We start from the raw sequence: 21,396 nt of genomic DNA, 5'->3' as shown, positions 1-21,396 counted from the left end.
AGACCAAAGAAGGGGGAACCTGAAGAGAAGGGAGAAAACGAATCATTTCCAAGTTTGAAGTTTTAGTTTTTTTAAGGAAATGGGTTTGACCTTTTCAGGATTCACAAAATTGATTGTGTTAAAGTGTCTCAATAGCTCAAAAAGGCTCATTTGTGGGGAAGGGGAGTTATTGATTTGTTTGCTGTTTTTCTGTTGGGTGAAAGAATTAACAATGCCATCATTAGGTTTCAGAGTACCCCATTGATATCAGTGGTACAGGCCACATTTCTCCGAGCAATGGGATTATGGTTGGGGACCCCATGGAGAGGGGAGAGGAGATGGTGGGACTGGAGTGGCAACCTGAAGATGGTGGAGAAAATTATTAATCTCCCTAGCTGAAGAGTATTTCACAGGATTCTATATAGAGAGACAAGGCAGGGGAGGGGATATCTTTCATTGGACCAACTTCTGTTGGTGAAAGAGACAAGCGTTGGAGCTTGCATAGAGCTCTTCGGGTCATTTTATTTCAGGATTTCATTTATTTATTAAGGAAATGGATTTGACATTTTTATGATCCACCCCGACCCCAGGAATGCGCGTGTGTGTGTGTGAATGCTTTTTTTGCCGGCGTGTTTGTAACCACTGAGATGAGTTAGAATGAATGGGAACTACACCAACCCCTTGCTCCTTCTCAGTGATATGCTGCATCTAAATGTGCAAGCCTGGATGGGTCAGATGCTCATATGCTACCAAGATAGAGGCACATAATAAACTAGAGACCTTAGCATATCCTCCCCAAGACTGAAACATTTATTCTTTGAATAGAGAATGCATGTTCTGAGAATTTACAAACAAATCGGTTAGTTGGCTTATACGTTCAAAATGGAGTCTTTCAGAACTTTATCACCCTGTGTCAGACCATTTTTTGGATCATAATCAGCTTAGAGAAGACTGCAGACTCCTTAAACTTCCCATATTTCACTGATATCTAATCCATAGGCTACATTTGAAGGTTTTTTTGTCCTTTTTTTAAAAGGAAGAATAGTAATTTTTTGCCATTATTAATAGATTTTAGGCCCAGAAGGGATGATTATGATAATCTAGTCTGACCCGCATAACATAACTAGTACAATTTACCTAGTGATTTCTGCATCAAGCCCATACCTTGTGGCTGAGCTAATGAATAGGTCCATCAATCGCTATTAGCCAAGATGGTCAGGGATGCAACCCCATGTTCTGGGTTTCCCTAAGCCTCTGACTGCCAGATGTTGGGACTGGATGATAGGGGATGAATCTCTCAATAACGCTTCTGTTCTGTTCATTCCCTCTGAGGCATCTGGCATTGGCCACTGTCAGAAGACAGAATACTGGGCTAGATGGACCATTGGTCTGATCCAGTGTGGCCGTTCTTCTGAGCATACATTTTAGAAAGCCAGTCCATCCTGATTTAAAGGCCTCAAAGCATGGAGAATCTGCCATATTCCCAGAAGGTTGTTCCATCAGTTACTTATCACCACCATTAAAGCTGTGTATCTTAGTTCTAATCTGAATTTGTCCAGTTTCATCTTCCGGCCACTGGCTCTTGTTATATCTTTTTTCTGCTAGATTAAAGAGCCATCGGCTATCAGAAATTTCTTTCAAATAATCGGTTCAGTGACAAAACAAAAACAAAAACGCCAGTGAAACCAGAGAAGAGAAACAAACAAAAGTTAGCAATAAAAACACAGAAATGAAGGAAAAGAATCAAACTAAGCTCTTTCTCCCAGCCCCACCCCCAGAAGCCTCTTCTTCACTCGGGGGGTAAAAAATGATGTATTCTTAACCTGCATTTAAATCCTAATGAAGACAAGCTTTAGCCTGCGGTAACTGGTCTGGGTAAATCCTCTGGGGGAAGTGGAGTGGGGGCAGATCTGAACCTGGGAAACTCCACTATCAAGGCCCAAAGTCAGCCAGGAGGCAGTGTGGAGGGAGCCTTCAGGATTGGGGCTTAAATGTAACTCAGATACTCACTAGTGGGCTCTGCTGGGAAAGGCTGAGAGATGAACCCAAGGTGATCAAAGTGAGCAGAGAGTTCTATGGATCTCTCCATCTCCCTTGCGGAAGCTGCTGTCATGCAGATTCCAAACTGAAATATTCATTGGACCAGAGACAGAGAGACACTAGCTAAGGCGCTCCCTTGAGGAGATGGGGAAACCCCTGCGCAAATCCCTTCTCCTCATCGGGTGGAGTGGGGGGGAGGGGGAATTGAACAAGGATCTCCCACGTCCCCGGCGCTGAGTGTCCGTCTCCACCTGGTTTGAGGATTGCACTGGGGCTTTGGCTGTAGATGGGCATCCAGATGACTAGAGGGAAGCAGCACACACCCATGGGCAGAAACGTAGGTGCCTAGGGGACTTTCACTCTGAAAACTCAAGGACCAAGTTGAGCTGAGATGCCAGCTGAGTGGGGGGTGGGGTGGGGGGAAGGGAGGGGTTCTGTGGATCACAGTAGCACTGAAATCTGGGGTTTATAATCCTCCATCTCTTTGTGGAGCTGGGCCTAAGGGACGTCCTAGATTCCAAGGCCGGAAGGGACCGTTGGAATCATCTCGTCTGCCCTGCTCTATCACACAGGCCAGAGGACTCCCCCGAAATAATTCCTAGTGCCGATCTTGATTTTTACAATGGTCAGTGACGGAGAATCCACCCTGACCCCGGGAAGCTGTTTTTGTGGTTAATTACTCTTGTTGAAAGGTCGGAGACAAGAAGGTTGCGGCAGAGCATGGAGCTGAATCTAGATCCTAGGCTAGTGGATCATCCTCCCTCTCATGGGTGGTGGGTATCATACACCAGGGCAGGCTAAGCTTCCCCTGACAGAGGCTGTGGCCCCGCCCCTGTTGTGCCCTGAAGCCCCGCCCTGGTTCTCTACCTGGCGGGGGCTCAGCTCTAGCCGGTGGCCCTGAGCTCAGCCCATCGGCGGACAGGGTGGCGCTGGGCCCAGCAGGGGAGGAGGGGTCAGGCCAGCAGCTCGGCCCAGTGCTGGCGGGGGCTAGCGGCTCAGCCTGGTGCTGGGGCAGGCCCTGCACTCAGGGGGGCCAGCTGGGGCAGGAAGGCCAGGGCTCCTCTGGCCATGGGGGGGTACTCAGGGCTCCAGAGGGCAGGGGGCCTCAGGTGGAAGGGGGCAGGCTAGCCTCCCCAAAGTGGGGGTTCACCCACCCCCATGCATGCCTGTGCATTCCTCACCAAACCCCCCCAAGGTCTGTAACTCTGAAAGTCTTGCCTTTGCAATCGGAAATACCCCTTGCTGTCAAAGGGGGGCGGTTAAGGTGCAGCTAAGCCAGTGCTCAAAGCAGTTCAGCCCGAAGTGTGGGCAAATTCACAGTACCCGTCGCTCATAACTATAACAACAGGTGAGGTCTGTCACACAGAAGAGGTGACTTCAGGAAGCGAAAGGCTGGGTTGCTGCTTCCTGCTATGAGCGTTTCAGACCAGAGGGGAAACTGAAAATAACCCAGTCAGGCTCCCTGCAGCTAGCCATGGCCACAGAGAGCCCTGTAGGAAAGCTTGAAGATGAAGTCACTTGTTCCATCTGTTTGGAGTATTTCAAAGCCCCGGTGTCTATCCACTGTGGGCACAACTTCTGCCAAGCCTGCATCGACCAGTGCTGGGGGGAGTCGGAGACAAACTTCTCCTGCCCTCAGTGCAGAGAAACCACCCAGCAGAGAAACTGCAAGCCCAACAGGGAGCTGGGGCGTATTGCAGAAATAGCCAAGCAGCTGAGCTTGCGGGTGGCAGCCGGAGAGGAGGGGAGAGTGTGTGACCTGTATGAGGAGGATTTGAAATTCTTCTGTGAAGAGGATCAAAAACTAATAGGTTTGATCTACAGGGACCGTGCAGCTCACAAGTCGCAGCCTGTGGGTCCCACACCGGAGGCTGCTGCTAGGAATTACAAGGTAGGAAATCGTGGTTAGTATCATAGAGTTAAAACTGTCCTTTTAAAAAGGGGTTGATTTCATTTCTCATGTTCTTCCATGCTCGTCATTTTCATCTGATCTCCTCTGCTCCGCCCTGTGACCCCATCTCCCGGCTCTCATCTAAGACCTCTTCCTAGCCAGCGCTCAGAGCCAGGACTCTGGCCTCTTCCTCCACCTGTCGTCCACTTTCAACGTTGTGGACTAAGCTCCTCTGGAAATCTTGCCCTCCCTTCGCTTTTGTGACTGTCCTCTCCTGCTTCTCCTCCTCTCTCTGTAATCGCACCTTCACATAGGTGCCGACTCCGTGGGTGCTCTGGGGCCACAGAGAAAAAAAATGGGGGAGGCTCAGCACCCACCGGCAGCCCCCCGATCAGCTCCCCCTCCCCCCAGTGTCTCCCACCTGCCGGCGGGCCCCACTGATCAGCGCCTCCCCCTCCCTCCCAGCACCTCCTGCCTGCCACGGATCTGCTGTTCCACGGTGGGCAGTAGGCGCTGGGGGGGGGGGGGGGGGGGGGGGGGGGCGTGCTTGGGGGGGGGGGTGGAAAAAGGCAGAAAGCGATGGAGCAGGGGCAGAGTGGGGGCAGGACAAGGTGGGGGTGGGGCAGGAAAAGGAAGGGCGGGGGTGGGACCTTGGGGAAAGAGGTGGGGTGGGGTCTGAGGCAGAGCAGGGTCAAGCACCCCCTGCCACAATAGAAAGTCGGCATCTTTGCTCCTTCAGCATATCCTTTGGAGCATTGTCTTCGTCCCCAGTCCAACTTTCTGCGCCGGCCTTCTGGCCTCCTTCTCTTCTCCTTCTTACACCTTGTCTCTGAGCAATCACATTCACAAACACAAATCCCTCTCTCCTCTCTATACAGATGACTCACAGACAGGAGCAGGAAAAGGTCCCTAAAAATGCAGGGTGGGGCCACAGGTGTCCGAAGCATTGCCCCTCCCCTCGTGCCACCCTTCCCCCAAGGCCCCACTCCCATGCTGCCTCTTCCCCCCCAAGACCCTGCCCCTCGCTCGCTCCTCTCCTTCCCCTCCCCCCGAAACTCACCCATACAGTCGGTAAAAAGTGGGGGGGGGCATGCCCCCCTAGCCCCCGTTGTTCCGGCACCCCGCTCACAGAGCTACCCATCTGCTCTGGACCTTCTGTTCATCTCTGCCTCCCTCTGGCATCTCCTTGTGGATGATCAGCCAATGTGGCCAAGACAGAGCTCTGAATCTTTCCTCCTAAGCTCTTCCCTCTCCCTCCTTTCTCAGTCATCTGAACCGTCACCTCCATTTCCACTGTCAAACACACCTGTGACCTGTGTAATCCTTTGACTCCACCCCCTTTCTAGGGCCAAGGCTGTGTTTAAATCTTGCTGCTGTTCCTTTATCTCTCTAGGATCTGGCCTTTCCTCTGTCATCCAGGGCCTCGTCATGTCACGTCTCAGTTACAGCAAGATCCTCCTTTCTGGCTTTGGCAAATGCACTCTTATCCCGCGTCATCTCTATCCAGAATGCTGCTCCTCGGGTCATTTTCCTGGCTCGTCACTTGGACCATGTCACCTCTCTGTTTTTGTGTCTTCACTGGCTTCCCTTCTCCATCACATCGACACAATCTCCTCGTCTTTGCTTTTAAGACCCTTCACACTTATCCTCACCCTACCTGCCATCTCTCATCGGGGCGCAAGAACCGTGGGGAGGGAGCACTTTTTACTGGCCGTAAGGACGAGGGACTGGGGGACGGGACGGAGAGGAGCGAGCGGGCGGGGGATCTTGGGGGGGAAGCAGTGGAGTGGGGCTTTGGGGGAAGGGACGGTGCGGGGGCAGGGCCTCATGGGAAGTGGTGATGCGGGGGGCAGGGCCGTGGGGCCTCGGGGAGGAGCAGTGCGGAGGCAGGGCCTCAGGGGAAAGGGGCAGTATGGGAACTGGGCTTGGGGGGAGGAGAGGTGTGGGGTTGGCCTCAAGGATGGGGCGGGGCAGGGGCAGGGCCTTGGGGAAGGGCGGGGCAGGGGTAGGGCTTCCGGGGGAAAGGGTGGCACAGTGCAGGGGGGGATGGAACCCTGGCCCAGTCCCCAGCCTCGGCCCCCTTTCCTGGCCCCAGACCCACCCCCAGCTGCGGCCCCAGCCTTAGAAAAGTTTTGGGACCACTGGGTTATGGGCTTCTCGTCACGCAGCAAATGTAAGTGATGTACGCTGGCTACTGGCTGTGTTGTGTTCCTGATACACAGCTCTGAGTGGGGTGTGGGGGGCAGAATGTCTCCATTCCAACCAGGGGGTGTGCCAGCTTCGGGGAGCTCCTGAGGAGAGTGAATCCTGTGCCACCCCTTTGAGGGGTGAATTGTACACGCCCTCCCACAGGCCAGCTAGCTGTGCTTCACCACCACCGTCTCCACACACCTTTTGGAATGCTAGTGCCAGTGAGCTCCGGGCAGGTCCAGTCCCACGACAGCCCTGGGAGCAGAAGAGAGAATTTGCGTCTGTGCAGCAGGTGTGGTGATCAGCAGCACGGTTGTGAATTCCTCAGTCCCGTGTCATGTGCACTCGGGTCCAAACACCCGTCAGGCAGGTTTTAATGCTTATTTATTTTATTATTATTCCAGGTTAAATTATTGCTGTCTGTCCTCTTGCTACAGCTGCCACTGCTGCTGCTGCTGTTGCTACTCCGGTGGAACGTGGGTTTTGAGGTTGGTATGACTCGCTTCTCCTTGACAGTTCCTTGCAGAAGGAGCATGATCTTCATGCTTTTTAATAGCATCCAGAGAGTCAACAAACGGATATGGAACAAAAAAGGCCCATGTTCCCATTAAATGCTTGACCAGTCTCCAGCCCTGTCTAACTGAGGGGTAGAAATCCTTCCACTTAGGAAACAAAATACACCCTTTTATTAGAAAGTCATAACTTTCCATGGCAAGGCTAAACATCTAAGACACTTGGAAATCTGGAAATTTGCAATTTATCGCTGAACTTCTGGAGATGCTCTGAGAAAACCAGAAACTCTGGGCTTGTCTACACTTTAAACACTAAAGCTGCGCCACGGTAGCACTTTGGCATAGACACTACCTACGCCGACTGGAGGGGGTCTCCTGTCAGCACACATAATCCACCTTCCCGAGAGGCAGTAGATAGGCTGATTGAAGAATTCTCCTCTCAACCTAGCACTGTCTACACAAGGACTTAGGTCGGCTTAACTACACGGCTCAAGGGTGTGGATTTTTCACACCCCTGACCAATGTAGTTAAACCAACCTAATTTTCTAGTGTAGACCAGGCCTCAGATTACTAGAATGAAATTTACCAACACATCCCTCCATGGGAAAAGCTACAGAATGGTTCCATAATTTAATGTGTCCTGGGACTCAATTCCTTTTGCACCCTATGCCAGGCATTTAAGACCTGGTTTTGCCAGGATTATATTCATTGAATAATACTTTCCCCTGCAGCTAGTTCCATTCATTTCAACCTAATGGTTTTATTTAAACTGAAACTTTTTTCTGTGGAAGGACCAGGTCCCACCCAGAAGCTATAGACACGGAACTTTCATGGAAAATAGCATCATTTTCTCCCACTGAGGAAGTTGGAAAGGGCTTAAACAAAATCTAAACTGCATCCATGGAAAGACATTGTTTGCAGGAAAAGAAACTCTCTCCTCTTTCTCTGTTTTTGCCCACCCAGGAAAAGAGATGACCAAAGGGGGATATGATAGAGGTCTATAAAATCATGACTGGTATTGGTAAAGTAAATAAGGAAGTGTTATTTACTCCTTCTCATAACACAAGAACTAGGGGTCACCAAATGAAATGAATAGGCAGCAGGTTTAAAACAAAAAAGGAAGTATTTCTTCACACAACGCACAGTCAACCTGTGGAACTCCTTGTCAGATGATGTTGTGAAGGCCAAGATTATAACCAGGTTCAAAAAAGGACTAGATAAGTTCATGGATGATAGGTCCATCAATGGTTATTAGCTAGGATGGGCAGGAGGGATGGGGTCCCTAGCCTCTGTTTGCCAGAAGCTGGGATGGATCACTTGATGATTGCCTGTTCTGAAGCACCTGACATTCGCCACTGTCGGAAGACAGGATACTGAGCTAGATGGACCTTTGGTCTGACCCCGTATGACCGTTCTTATGTTCTTAAGGAAAACATATTACCCAAACACCTTTTCTTGACACAGCGAGCAATTCAGACTCATATGAAGGCTCTGACGAAGGAAAGCATGTTGCTTCTGGAATCTAAACTGACTGAAGAGAGGAAAAGCAAAGAGGCTCTGGTAGGTCTTCATTGTTATTCCTTATGTATTTCCCTGTGTGAGTGCGGGTCTGTGACCTTCGCTACACTGGAGAAATGTATTATGACTAGCATTGTCTGTTCCCTCTCTGTAAATTGCAGCGTATCTACACACACAGTCTCCTCATTCAGTTAGTAAACATGATTCCAGGATTTCAAAAATGAGGAGGAGGGGGAGAAGGCTTTGAACTTTTCAATTGCCTGGTGGTTTGGTGACTGGAGCTGGGTGAATATGTTTCTGGATCAGCAGTAGTTCTGAAAAAAAAATTGATTCAGCTTGAACCAAATCTGAATTTTGGGGGAATCAAAGATATCTACTTCAGGTTGTTCCCTAGTGGAAATTTGAATATGGGTCTCTAATATTCCAGCGGAGGGCCCGAGCCACTGGACTATAGGTCACAAGCAGTGGCAAAAAAGAACTAGATAAGTTCATGGAGGATAGGTCCATCAATGGCTATTAGCTAGGATGGGGAAGTATGGTGTCTCTGTTTGCCAGAAGCTGGGAATGGGCGACGGGATGGATCACTTGATCACCCGTTCTGTTCATTCCCTCTGGGGCACCTGGCATTGGCCACTGTTGGAAGACAGGATACTGGGCTAGATGGACCTTTGGTCTGACCCAGTCTGGTCCTTCTCTGTGTTACTACCACCTCCTTTTTTTTTTGGCCATTTTGTGAACAAATTCTCAATTAGTTTCAGGTTGACCAAAACTGCATTTTTTGTCACGTAGATTGTGTGTCCAAATTTTTTTGCCCAGCTCTCTTGATGACCTTATATTGTACTGCTGCACTTAGGGAATTTATGTGGTGTATTTTGAAGTTGTATCAAGGACACCTTAGAGTGTGTGGCAAACTCTAAACAAATGACTAGTTCCCCCACCATTAAAGAAGATGCATTCCTTCTTTGGTTTGCATTTGGACAAAGCAAGCCATCCAATTGTTGCTCTTTCATGTCCTCCTCTGAGTCTCAAGAGCCTGATTTGTATTGCAAACAGCATTGATAGTATCAGGTGCTACTATTTGCATGTCCTTGATGCAACAAATGGTGCAAAACAATGGGCTTGATTAAATGTGCTTCAACTTTGGAGGGTAGACCAGGTCTCTGAGTGCAGCAACTGTGGGTTTTCCAGTCCCTCTGTGGTCCGGATTATGGTGATTACTCACTGCCCTGCCTTGGGGTGAGTGCAGAACCATCTAGCACCAGCCGGTTTGCTGGGAAACCACAGTCCATTTGAAAGGGCTCACGCTGAATCAGAGCCCTGGTGTTCACCGATATGAAAGTCGGCTTGTTTGTGTCTGCTCATCAAAGGAAAAGACAAACGTCGAGCGGCAGAAGATTGTGGCTGAATTTGAGCAGCTGCGGCAGTTTCTGGAGGAACAGGAGCGGCTCCTGCTGGCCCAGCTGGAAGAGCTGGACAAGGAGATTGTGAAGAGGCAAAATGCGAATGAGGCTAAATTCTCAGAGGACATTTCATTTCTCTATGACCTGCTTGATGAGATAGAGAAGTATCAGCAGCCATCGGCTTATTTCCTACAGGTGAGACTTAAACCCCAGGTCCCTCAGCAGGGATGGGCAGTCTCCTGAATCATTAATTTTAGAGCCCAGGAGTCCGAGCACACATATATCCCACTGTCTACAGTTAAGTACATAAAAATACTTGCTCCCTTCAAGATCAACCTCCAGTCATTGGCCTGTGAGGAAAAGCAAAGCAAAATGATGACGGCACCTGCAGTAGGGTGCATGGGCGGCGGGTATAAGAGGCCAAGGGAGGCTAAGCCTCCCCAGACAGCCGGCCTGTTGCCTTTGGGGTGTGCTGCTGCCAAAAGGGTGCCCCAGCCGTGGCCCCACCTGCGCTCTGCCCCGAGGCCCCGCTCCTGCTCGACCTCTTTCCCTCTGAGTCCCTACCCTCACTCCACCTCTTCCTGTCCCTGCTCTGCCCACATATGGGCCTTGCCAGAGGGGGTGAAGAGGCACCATGAGTAGCTGGCCAGCGGGTAAGGGGGGCCTAGGGAAAGGGGCGAAGAGGTGCAAGTGGCAGGCAGGGGAGGTCTGTGGGAGGGGGTGAAGCGGCACTCAGTGAGCAGCCGGCCAGCTGGCTGGCCAGTGGGCACGGTGGCCTCAGGGGAAGGGGCAGGTGGGGGCAGGTGGGGGGGGCTCGGGGGAGGGAGCTGAGTGGGGCTGGGGTGGAGCATGGGTGCCCAACCTCCCTAAATGGAGGAGTCACTTGCCGCCCATGGAGTAAGAAGGTGCAGAGAGTTTCCTCCTCTTCACTCTACTGCACTCCTGTGTGATCCAGGGAAGGCACAAATGTACCATTCCTTGAAATGCTGGGCTGCTGGAGTGGATCACTCAGGGGTTAGAACTCCACCTCACAAAGGGATATGGATGTGAGGCAGGTCCCCATCTCTCATTTGCCTGCCCCTTTGAAAAGCAGGGGCAGTGAGATCTATTATGATTTCCCCACATTTTACTTATGTCATAACTACGTCCTTTGGAACCCGAAGGAATACTTCCAGGAAGTCACAATTCTGGTTAAAGCCTAGATTCTCCAAAGGTATGTAAGGCACCTACGTCCTATTGATTTCAATGGTGCCTAAATACCTATAAGGATCTAGACTTAAGGCATTAGGTTCACAGACTATCCCTGAGTTTATACTGGTAAGTGATGTAAATGGGTGGATGTGTATATTTATATCTCAGCTTGATAGCAGAGACCCCAATTACAAGAAGCTGCATATGGGACTCTTAGTGAAGGCAAAGTGGGTCTCGTTCAGAGCGGGAGAAACCTCTTGTGGCATGTGGGACTTGTGGTGGATTGAGGACTGTGTTGGAATGGCAAGCTATTGCTTTAAGAGTGTAGAAGGTTTCCTGGTCCTGCTTGCAGGCTGGGGGGCTCTGTAGTGAAGCATGTCTGGAAAGAGCAAACTTAAAGCAAGATGGTGTTGAGTTGTGCTGCTTTGCTTTAGGGAACAGCCTGTTTTCTTTCTCTGCTTTTGGGTTTTTGAGTGTTGTTGTTCTGAATTCTACGAAGTGAAGTCAGGTTATGGTGCAATCTTGCATCAAGAGTAGTTATCTTGTTATTTAACTTCTCTGTGTCTTATGCCGTGAACATAACAGCTTCTTCTTCTCTCTCCCCTCTAGGATTTCATAAGCATCTCAAACAGGTATGTTGCTCCTTTTCACTGCCCCCCCACATTTCACTATGTTGGGAAGCTGATTGGACACAAGTGGCCATATTTTCATTGGGAGCAACTGGGAGGCTGAGCCATGTCCCCAAGGAGAACCACCAAGTGTGTGAGGCAGGGATGCACTTTAGATGCAAACCGCGATCCTTGTTATTGACTCCTGGAGCTGTTGCTTTTTTATAAGACTGGATTTCTCTATCCCTAGGTTGGGATTCTTAACTTGGGTCTCTGAACTAAATAAGTTATTTCCTTGGAGAACTGGCTGCCATGGCCAGGAGGTGAACCTCTGCTTCAGAGAGGCTAACCCGCTGGCCCTGCCCCTTCTACCCATGCCCTTCACCCCCCCCACCAGCTGCCAGAGCCTCGAGCCCCCACCACCACCAGAGGAGCCCCAAAGCCCCACCCACCACCAGAGGAGCCCCAGCTTGCCTGCCCCAAGCCGCCGGCTGGCCCACCCTGGCCACTCTAGCCCGTCCGAGCCCTGGGCTGACAAGCTGCTGGCCCAACCCCTGAGCCAAGTCGCTGGTTCGAGCATCGGGCCAAGTTGCTGGTCCGATCCCCAGGCTGAGCCACTGGCCTGACCTCCTGGCCGGCCTGAACCGCCCAGGGCAGACCCAGCCCCTGGCCTCTGGCAGCCCAAGCTCCACATTGCTGGCTGGAGCTGAGCCCCCGCTGGCTTCAGAGGAGAGGGGAAGGGAGGCGGGGTCTCAGGGTGGAACATGGGTGGGACCACAGCCTGGCTTAGGGGAGGCTTAGCCTGCCCTGGGCTTTGATACCTGCTGCCCGTGCTGGCTGCCTCAGGATTTTGGGGATGGAGTATAGGCCCTTCACCTCTAAATCTCTAGCACCACCTTGCAATCAAATATCATCACATTGCTACAGCTGCCCTGTGTGTCCTTAGGCACTGGGCCTCCATTCCCCATCTGTAAAACGGGTATAATAATCCTTCCCTTACCTCACAGATGTGTTGTGAAGATAAATGCATTAAAGGCTGCGAAGTGCTCATACACTATGATAATGACAGCTCTATGGGTACCTACATAGCTTACCACTAGGCTAGGCAGAATTTTGATCGATTTTTAAATTTTCAGTTGTGGAACATTATGCGGGAGGGTCAGACAAAGGGGGTGGGTTGCACAATAATTATTTAATGACGGTCGGTAATGACATTCAAAAAGCTAAAGCCATATAACCATTAACACACACACTGTCAACCTCACGTGTCAAAATATACAGATTAAATTTCCTTAAATCAAACTCAAAGAAGTGCTCACGCAGCGTTTTCTTACTCAGCCTCTCTGTACATTTTGATTATTATCGATGGAAATATTTTTTCCATCGGTTTTTGTGTGTATGGCAAAATGGACATGTCCCAATTGAAATGTAATCCTTCCAAGGCTACTTCCAACCCAGTGAGTCTCTGGTAACCTGTGTGAAATGAGCTGGAGGGGAGCCGTCTGAATCCAGTTGGACAAGTGCTGCCATACCAAAGGCTAGGAGGTCCATTGGCTCTTCTTGTCTTGCTCATTGACATCCATGGTATAGAGACCAAAGAGTGAACAGGGCATGGAAGCAGAAGTCCCATCTTATCCACAGAGATGCCTTTCCTTTCCCAGTTCAAAGGAGCCATTCATTCTCCTGGGCGCGTACTCTGACATCTTTCGCAAGAATGAAATTCACATAAAAGTGGATGACAATACAAACCATTAGCAATACATTAAAATAATTATAATTTTCTTCTTTCTAGGTGGGAGAAGTGGAAGTCCCAGCAGCCAGTGGAGATTTCTTCTGGGCTGGAAGAGGGAATCCATATTTTCATGAAGAAATATACCATTCTAAAGAAGACTCTCCAGAAATTCAAAGGTACTAAGGAGGGATCTAGGAGGTCAAACTGAGAAAGGGGTCTGTGATCCAGATCCACAAAGGTACTTAGGTTCCTAAACCCCCAAGGAGGTGGGGGGAAACAGGAAAGTCCCTTTGTGCATCTGGGCATCTGTGTCTGTAGGAGATGGGATCTGGCAAAATAGCTATTAATGCAAGCCCCAGTTAAATGGCAATACAGCATTCTGTTACCATTTCTAAACCAAGGGAAGGTGCCGGGGAATTCCACAACACAAACAAAATTGACGAGGAAGCTATTTTTTTTTAATTAACCTGTTTGTCCAAAATAATAAGAAATGCAAGATCTGGGTCAAAGGAGCAGTGTCATGTCCTCCTGTCTGACAACCCCAAACTGGGTGTGGTCCTGCATATGGGTAAACAGACAAGAGCGTAATCAACTATTATTAAATACGAGAGAGAAACTAAACGAATCCAGCAGATGGCGCCCAGGGCTGGGAGTCAGGATATCTGGGTCCAATTCCAGCCACTGATTGCTTATGTGACCTCAGAGAGGTCACAAAATATCTCTCTACTCTAGTTTTCCCTCCTTTAAAGTGGGGGTGATAATAATGATTAGACTCCCTAGGGTGTCTCAGGCATAATCTAATGATGTGTTCTGAACTCCTTGGTGGAAAGTAGGACTGGAGTCCAGAACGGTGTTTATATATAATTTTATATAGCTGATTTCTTTTCAGTGTAATCTGGTTTACTTGAAATTTTTGGTCTCCTTCATTGGTCTCTCCCTGTCTCAGGGCTTGTCTGTGCTTGAAATGCTTCAGTGGCGCAGCTGTGGACACTACCTACGCTGACGTGAGGGCTTCTCCCTTTGACGTTAGTAATCCATCTCCCCGAAAGGTGGTAGCTAGGTTGACAGAAGAATTTTTCCTTCAACCTAGTGTTGCCCACACTGGGAGTTAGGTTGCCTTAACTATGTCTGTCACGGGTGTGGATCTTTCACACCCCTGAGCGACGTAGCTGGGTCGACCTACGTTTTTTAGAATAGACCGAGCCCATGTATGCCTGTTGATTTCCCTCTGACTTTCGTCAGAACGTTAAAGCATTGTTAAGCTTATGAACAGCAGAAATCTCACTTCTGTTCTCCTCTCTGTAGACACTCTGTCATCTGAACTGGAAAGAGAATGGGGTAAGTCTCTGGGTAAAGATAGCTGGAAATTGTAGCAGAGAGGTAGCTTTGCTCTGCTCTAGTTAATTAAGGTTGATACAAGTTTAACAGCCTTTCTCTAAGTGCTCTAGAATTCCTGTGATGACTCACTGTAACGAGGGGTTCTGCAGATACATACTTCCTCAAATATCACGTCACATCATTCTAGTTTTTATAACCTTAGTTTGCACACCTGGAGCTAAACTAAAACAAACAAATAAAAGGAAGTATTTCTTCACACAACGAACCGTCAACCTGTGGAACTTCTTGCCAGAGGATGTTGTGAAGACCAAGACTATAATAGGGTTCAGAAAATAACTAGATAAGTTCATGGAGGATAGGTCCATAAATGGCTATTAGCCAGGATGGGCAGGGATGGTGTCTCTAGCCTCTGTTTGCCAGAAGCTGGGAATGGGCAACAGGGGATGGATCACTTGATGATTACCTACTCTGTTCATTCCCTCTGAAGCACCTGGCATTGGCCACTGTCGGAAGAAAGGATACTGGGCTAGATGGACCATTGGTCTGATCCAGTGTGGCTGTTCTTGTGTTCTTATGTTCTTAGCTATGGCTCTGATGCGGCCCAAATTAATAATGCTCACTGCAGATTTATCTCTGGTAGCGCATGGCAGTACTAATTTGAACAGCATCAAAATCCTTGTTGCAGTTCCTTGCTAGAACAACCCCAAATTTAGGCCACTAACCTAACCCCAGACCTCAACTCAGCAATTTTCAAGACAATATGAGACAGCATATGAACTTCAGAGCACTTAGAAAAATTGGCCCAAATCTGGGGTAATTTGGTCAAGGGGTTTGAGAGATATAGCTACAAAGGTATAACAAGGTCCAATGATTGGAAATTGAAGCTAGACAAATTCAGACTGGAGATAAGGTGTACATATCTAACAGTGAGTCTAATTAACCATTGGCAGTGGCGGATTAGCCACTGGGCCAACAGGGCCCGTGCCCAAGGGTCCTGGCCAATTGAGGGAGAGGGACAGGGGAGGGACTGCAGACGGAAGGGGTGGGGAGGGGCCCCACTTGCTTTGGCCCAGGGCCCCACGAAATCATAATCTGCCTCCGACCATTGAAACAGGGTTGTGGTGGATTCTCCATCCCTAGCAATTTTGAACTCAAGATTGGATGTTTTTTTAAAAAGATCTGCTCTACTTCAAACAGGAATTCTTTTGTTTAAGTTTTAGGTTATGCAGGAGGTCAGACTAGGTGATCACTATGGTCCCTCCCAGGGGTGAAAGTAACGTACAGGACTTACTGGTACTGCCGGAGTCCTGAGGGGTGTGTGGCCTCATCCGGAAAAGGCGTGGCCTCAACCAGAAGAGGCGGGGCCTCTCAAGATTTAAAGGCCCTGGGGCATCAGCTGTGGCTGGGAGCCCCAGGGCCTTTAAATCAACCCGGGGCTCCCAGCTGCAGAGGTGGCTGGGAGCCCCTGGGGCTCACGGGCAAATTAAAGGGCCCGGGGCTCCGGCCGCTGCAGAGCTCTGGGCCCTTTAAATCCCCACCGCACTCCAGCTGGGATTTAAAGGGCTCGGGCCGGGATTTAAAGGGCCCGGAGCTCCCGTGGCTGCGGGGAGCCCCGAGCCCTTTAAATCCCAGCTCCATCCCGGCTGCCCCCGCTGCGGGAAGCCCAGAGCCCTTTTAATTCCGGCCGCGGAAGCCAGCGCGATCCAACACGGCGTACTGGCTCTTGCTGGTACGCCGTATTGGACCGTACCAGCTTACTTTCACCTCTGGTCCCTCCTGGCCTTATGATATATGGAGCTATCAGCTGCTAATAACTTTCAAAGAGAACTAAAATCCATGTGCATAAGGAAATTGTTTTAATGATCGCCGCAACAGAATCTGCACTAGGGTGACCAGACGTCCCGATTTTTAGGCGTTTGTCCCGATATTTCGCACTCCTGGTTTTGTTTTGTTTTGTTCCACTGGCGGGACTCTGCTTTTTTTTTTTTCCTCCTCCGGCAGGACCCCCTTCCCCCACCCCCGATGTGTTCCGATATTTTCTTCATCCCATCTGGTCACCCTAATCTGCACTAAGGTTGAGAAGCAAATTGGAGTCATTTGTTCAATGTTTCCTCTAGACGTAGCCGTACTAAAAAATGAGTTCCTTTTATTGTTGTCAGATTTTTATAACTTTTTTTGGTGCAGAGGTAGGGAAAAAACCTAAGTGTCTGAGCCCAGACACAATTACTTCGGTATAACTACGGCACTCAGGGGTGTGAATAATCCACACCCCTGAACAACATATTTATACCGACCTAAGCGACAGCGCTATGTTGGCTGGAGAGCTCCTGTCAACAGAGCCACTGACCTCTCCCTTAAGTCAGCTACTCAGTGATACCAAGGACCAGTTTAAAAATCTTTCAGAAGATCTCACATTACAAAAGCATTAGTACTTCTTTATCACTCAAAAAGGCAGAGTTCAATTTATGTTGTAGGGGCAGTGTACACTTGAACGCATGAGCCCACCTGTGGCCACCCACGTGCCAGTAATCCCCCACAGAAACGGGTGAAAAGACTTCAATGATGCTCGCAGTCTTCCTAGTGCTGCAGTAACCTGTGAGGGCTAGCGCCCTGTCTAATCCCCATATTAACTGACTGAGAGTCAGTGCTCCAACCACTTTGCAATCTCCAGGGGTAGAACTTCTGCTAGGTTCTCCACGCCATGGCCCTATTTTCTCTCCAGCCCTCTCCCCGGGGGGCGCGGAACAGGGGGGGGGACCAGCGAGCTGTGGCCCCATCACTTTTAACTGGGCGTAAGGGCGAGCGATGGTGGGGGCGTAGAGGAGTAAGCATGGGGCAGCTACTCAGGGGAAGAGGCAGTGCGATCATGGAGGCTTGGGGAGAAGGGGTGGGTGGGGGTGGGGCCTCGGAGAAAGAGGTGGTGCAAGGGTGGGGCCTTGGGGGAAGAGGCGGTGCAGGAACAGGTCCTCTGGGAGAAGGGGCGGTGCAAAGGCGGGGGCTTGGGGAGAAGGGGTGGGTGGGGCCTGGGGAAGGAGCGGGGCATTAGGGAAAGGGGGTGGGGCCCATGATTCAGGTACCAGTGGCCCCACACACACACTTTTAGGGAGCTTCTGGTGCTCCTGTCTCTTCTTACAACAGCACCCCCTAGTGCCTGGAAGAGGCCGCTGCAGTGAAATCCTGGCTCAGCCCTAGCAGAGAGAGAGAGTTCTCTGGGACCCAGGATAAAGAGGCAGGAAATCTGGGAGGATCCCTGCCAGGGCGGGGCTGCTGGGGGTGTGTGAGAAATGAGCCCAGCCACCCCCAGGGCCAAGCTCTGCCTCTGACACTGCTGTTTTCTCTCTCTCCCCTCCCAGCAAATGTGACTCTGGATCCAGACACGGCTCATGAGCTGCTCACCCTTTCTGAGGATGGGAGAACCGTGAGCTGGGGTGGCTGGCACGTTCTGCCCCACAATCCCAAGCGATTTAATTTGGCTCCCTGTGTGCTGGGCTGTGAAGGATTCATCTCGGGGAGACATTACTGGGAGGTGGAGGTGGGGGATGGGGGCGACTGGTGGGCTGTGGGGGTGGCCAGAGAGTCTGTGAGAAGAGAAGAATGGATCAGATGTGACCCTGAGGAGGGGATCTGGGCTGTATCCCTTCACACGAATCAGGACTTCGCTTTCACCTGCCCTCTGACCCTGAGCTGGAGTCCCAAGAGGATCCGGGTTTCTCTGGATTATGAAGGGGGCCAGGTGGCATTTTTTGATGCCAACAGCTGGGCCTCAATCTTCACTTTCCCGCTGGCCTCTTTCGCTGGGGAGAGAATCTTCCCGTTCTTCTGGGTCCATGGCGATGATTCCCAGCTCAGACTGTACCCATGAGATACAGGGCAGCTCATGGACTAGGGCTCTGCCTTGCCAATATGAAACTGGCAGAGTTACTGAGTTGGATTTTCTTTTTCTCTCTTTTCTTTTTGCGTCTCTAACTTTTCAAAACGTCCTTAGTTTCAGAGAAGTTAGAGTGAAAGCTGGAAAGTGAGAGAGAAAAAAATCAGCCCCCAGATATCATTCAGTCTATTGTATTCAAGGGGAAGGGGGGCCAGGAAAGGGAGGGGGGGAAATCCAAAACTTCAAAATTTCAGCATAAACTAATGAGATTTTTTTTTTTTTGGACCAGCTCTAGGCAGAACCATAGAGAGCACGAAAATTGGAGGCTAAAGAAACCCAGTTATTTTTTCTTGTTGCAAATATCCAACTTGATTGTTTCTATCTACTATGACAATGGTCCCCGAACTTTTTACCCCTGTCTGCACCCCCCCCCTCCGCTGGGGCTGGGAGAAGGGCTGCAGCTCTTGCTGGGGGGAGGACAGGGTAAAGGGGACGAGGCTGGGGCCACAGCTGGGACCAGGAGCGGAGTTGGGTGGTGCTCCCTCCCCATCCCCTGTGGCAGCTGGCCCGGGCCCAAGCTCTGCTCTTGCAGACATTCCTCCATGTGCCCCTAGGGGGGTGCACCCCACTGTTTGGGGACCTCTGTCCTATAATAGTGGAGGGGTAGAGAGTTGGATCATCAGCAGGGGCTGACTGGGAGCTTGGCCCTGTCAGGACCTTGGAGAACAGGAAGAAATCAGACTAGGCAAACACAACTGCCTGTGGAAACGGGAAGGCGGGATTTGGGAAGGGGAGCCCCCAGGAGGGAGTTGAGAAGAAACCTTCCAGGTGCAATTGGAATCTAGGTCACTCTGTGTTTCTGGGACAATGGGGTGGAATGTTCCCAGAGACCGGTAGAGCTCTAGACTTAGTGTGTCCCATATGCAGGCCACACAGCCACCCTGGTCTCTGAGCCTCTGGTCTGTGGTTTAGGGGACCACCAATCTCACTGCAAAGAGACAGAGACGGGGAAATGCACAGGCCAGAGCCGCCAAGTCCACTGCCCCAGCTTGTGCCCATGATGCCTGTCTGTATTTCACCCCCATGTGAGGAACTGGTGTCCAGGCCAGTAAACCTGACCTTTGCATGCCCTCCCCTCTCGAGTTGGGGATGATGCAGGGGTGCCAATTAGGGGAAGCAAGAGGGGGCGTGACCCCCCCCCCCCCCGAGTTTCATACAGGAGGTGTGCGAGCTCCCAGGTGGAGATCTTAACTACAGCGCAGCATTAGTGTGAAATGTAAGTTCCGCATCTGTGTGCGGAAGTATGGAGTTGTGGTTACCTGACTACAATATGACCATATAGAGCATTGCTGCAACCACTGTTATATATTTGCAGCACATCTTGTACAAAGGTTGTCAAATGAGGTGTCTATGAAAAGGTTATGATTTGCTGGTTATGATTATGCTATCTGTATGCATGTTTCATTTTTGTATGTGAAGCTATAAGTATCGGCTCTATACTTGGATTGCAAATGTTTGCTCCTGGGGTAACACCCACAAGGTAACGCCCAGCACATCTTGGAGGGACTGTTCAAATTAAGTGGTTCATCAAGAAACACTTGGTTGACAATGGACCATGGGAGATGCCCGTCTACACTGAGGGGACTATCATGTAAACGTGCTGTCTGGAATGTAGGTAATGGCTTCCTGCAATGACTGAGGGAAATGGGGCATGAACATGTGACTTGCCCATATGACTCCAAACTCCATCTTGTCGCTGTAATTTTCCACAGTAAGAACAATGGGATGCCCTTCACATGGCAAAAGCTATAAAAGGTCCTGGAAACACCTCCACTTTGTCTTCAATCCTGCTTCTTACCTCCAGAGGAACTTTGCTACAAACTGAAGCTCTGAACAATGGACTGAATGACCCATCCAAGCTGCAGATGTACTCCAGAGACTTGACTTAAGACAGCAGTTTATTCCATCACTGCCAGAAGCCTGAACCAAGAACTTTGCCATTACTGTATGTAATTGATTCCTTTAACCAATTTTAATTCTCATCTTTCTTTCTTTTTATAAATAAACCTTTAGATTTTAGATACTAAAGGATTGGCATCAGTGTGATTTTTGGGGTAAGATCTCAGTTATATATTGACCTGGGTGTGTGGCTGGTCCTTTGGGATCAGAAGAACCTTTCATTTGATGAGACTGGTTGTAAAGAATCACTCATCTCTGAATCCAGTGTTTTTGGTGGTGATATAAGAACTGGAATGCCTGAGGAAACTGCCTTTATGTTTTCTTGTTAGCCAGTGTGGTGAGATAGGAGTTTACTTTGGCTTGGTATAGCTTATAAAAGAATAACCACCAGTTTTGAGGTGTGTTTGCCCTATTGCTCAGCAGTTTGTCCTGAATTTGGCATCCTCAGTTGTGACCCACTAAGGCATGGTTACAGAAGTGTATAGTTATTAAGCAAATGTTAATATCCGTGAGTGGAGGCACTGATGACAATAGAAGTTTTACTGGATTAAGAACTAGAAGATTTGACTCTCCAACTTTCTTTCTAGAGGAATTGCTGCCCAGAGCTCCTGTGCCTGTTTATTTTCCTTTCCTGCCTGCAGTGGCTCCGATACACCTCGGAAGTCTCAGTTTTTTTTCTTAACTTTAAAATAAAGACTTTTCTTGGTGTTTGGTTTTAAATGTTCTCCTGTGAGAACTGCAACTCAGTCACTGTAGTGTTGTGTTTAAGAGCCTTCTGGAAAGTAACTAGCCTTTAAACAGAAGTAAAAGCAGTGTTGCCAATTCTCATGATTTTGTCATGAGTCTCGGGATAATTGTTTTCCTTAAAGCTCCAGCTCCTGGAGTCATGTGGATAGGTGATGATTTCAGCCTTCCTTCTTAAAGAAAAATGAAGTTTCTAGCCCTCGTGGCTGTGGAGAAAGCTTCAAAATGTGACCCCAGTGCACCCTAAAGGCTCAAAAAGCAGAAGGCAAATAAAAACACCAAATCTATTATTTTTACATGATCTCAAGAATTTAAAGCCAATCTCATGATTTTTGGTGAGCCTGATTCATGATTTTTGAACATATGGGATTGACAGTACTGTGAAAGTGACTTGAAAGTGTCAGTTTCACTCCTGTTTAAGGTTAG

The 21,396-nt window shown here is 49.6% G+C and overlaps 1 protein-coding gene across 1 annotated transcript; it reads left to right on the top strand.

Annotated features, from left to right (window-relative positions):
- Positions 1-3,463: 3,463 nt before the first annotated feature.
- LOC117887295 (zinc finger protein RFP-like) lies at positions 3,464-20,052 on the top strand. Its single transcript, XM_034789749.1, has 8 exons — positions 3,464-3,910; positions 6,505-6,588; positions 8,077-8,172; positions 9,498-9,725; positions 11,331-11,353; positions 13,122-13,237; positions 14,367-14,399; positions 17,753-20,052. Exons 1-8 carry the CDS (start codon positions 3,494-3,496, stop codon positions 18,259-18,261), a joined length of 1,506 nt encoding a protein of 501 aa, XP_034645640.1. The 5' UTR covers positions 3,464-3,493; the 3' UTR covers positions 18,262-20,052.
- The last annotated feature ends 1,344 nt before the right edge of the window (positions 20,053-21,396 follow it).

This window comes from Trachemys scripta, chromosome 14 (genome assembly GCF_013100865.1).
Source record: "Trachemys scripta elegans isolate TJP31775 chromosome 14, CAS_Tse_1.0, whole genome shotgun sequence".
NCBI lineage: Eukaryota > Metazoa > Chordata > Testudines > Emydidae > Trachemys > Trachemys scripta.
This window is presented reverse-complemented; position numbering and strand designations above follow the sequence as displayed.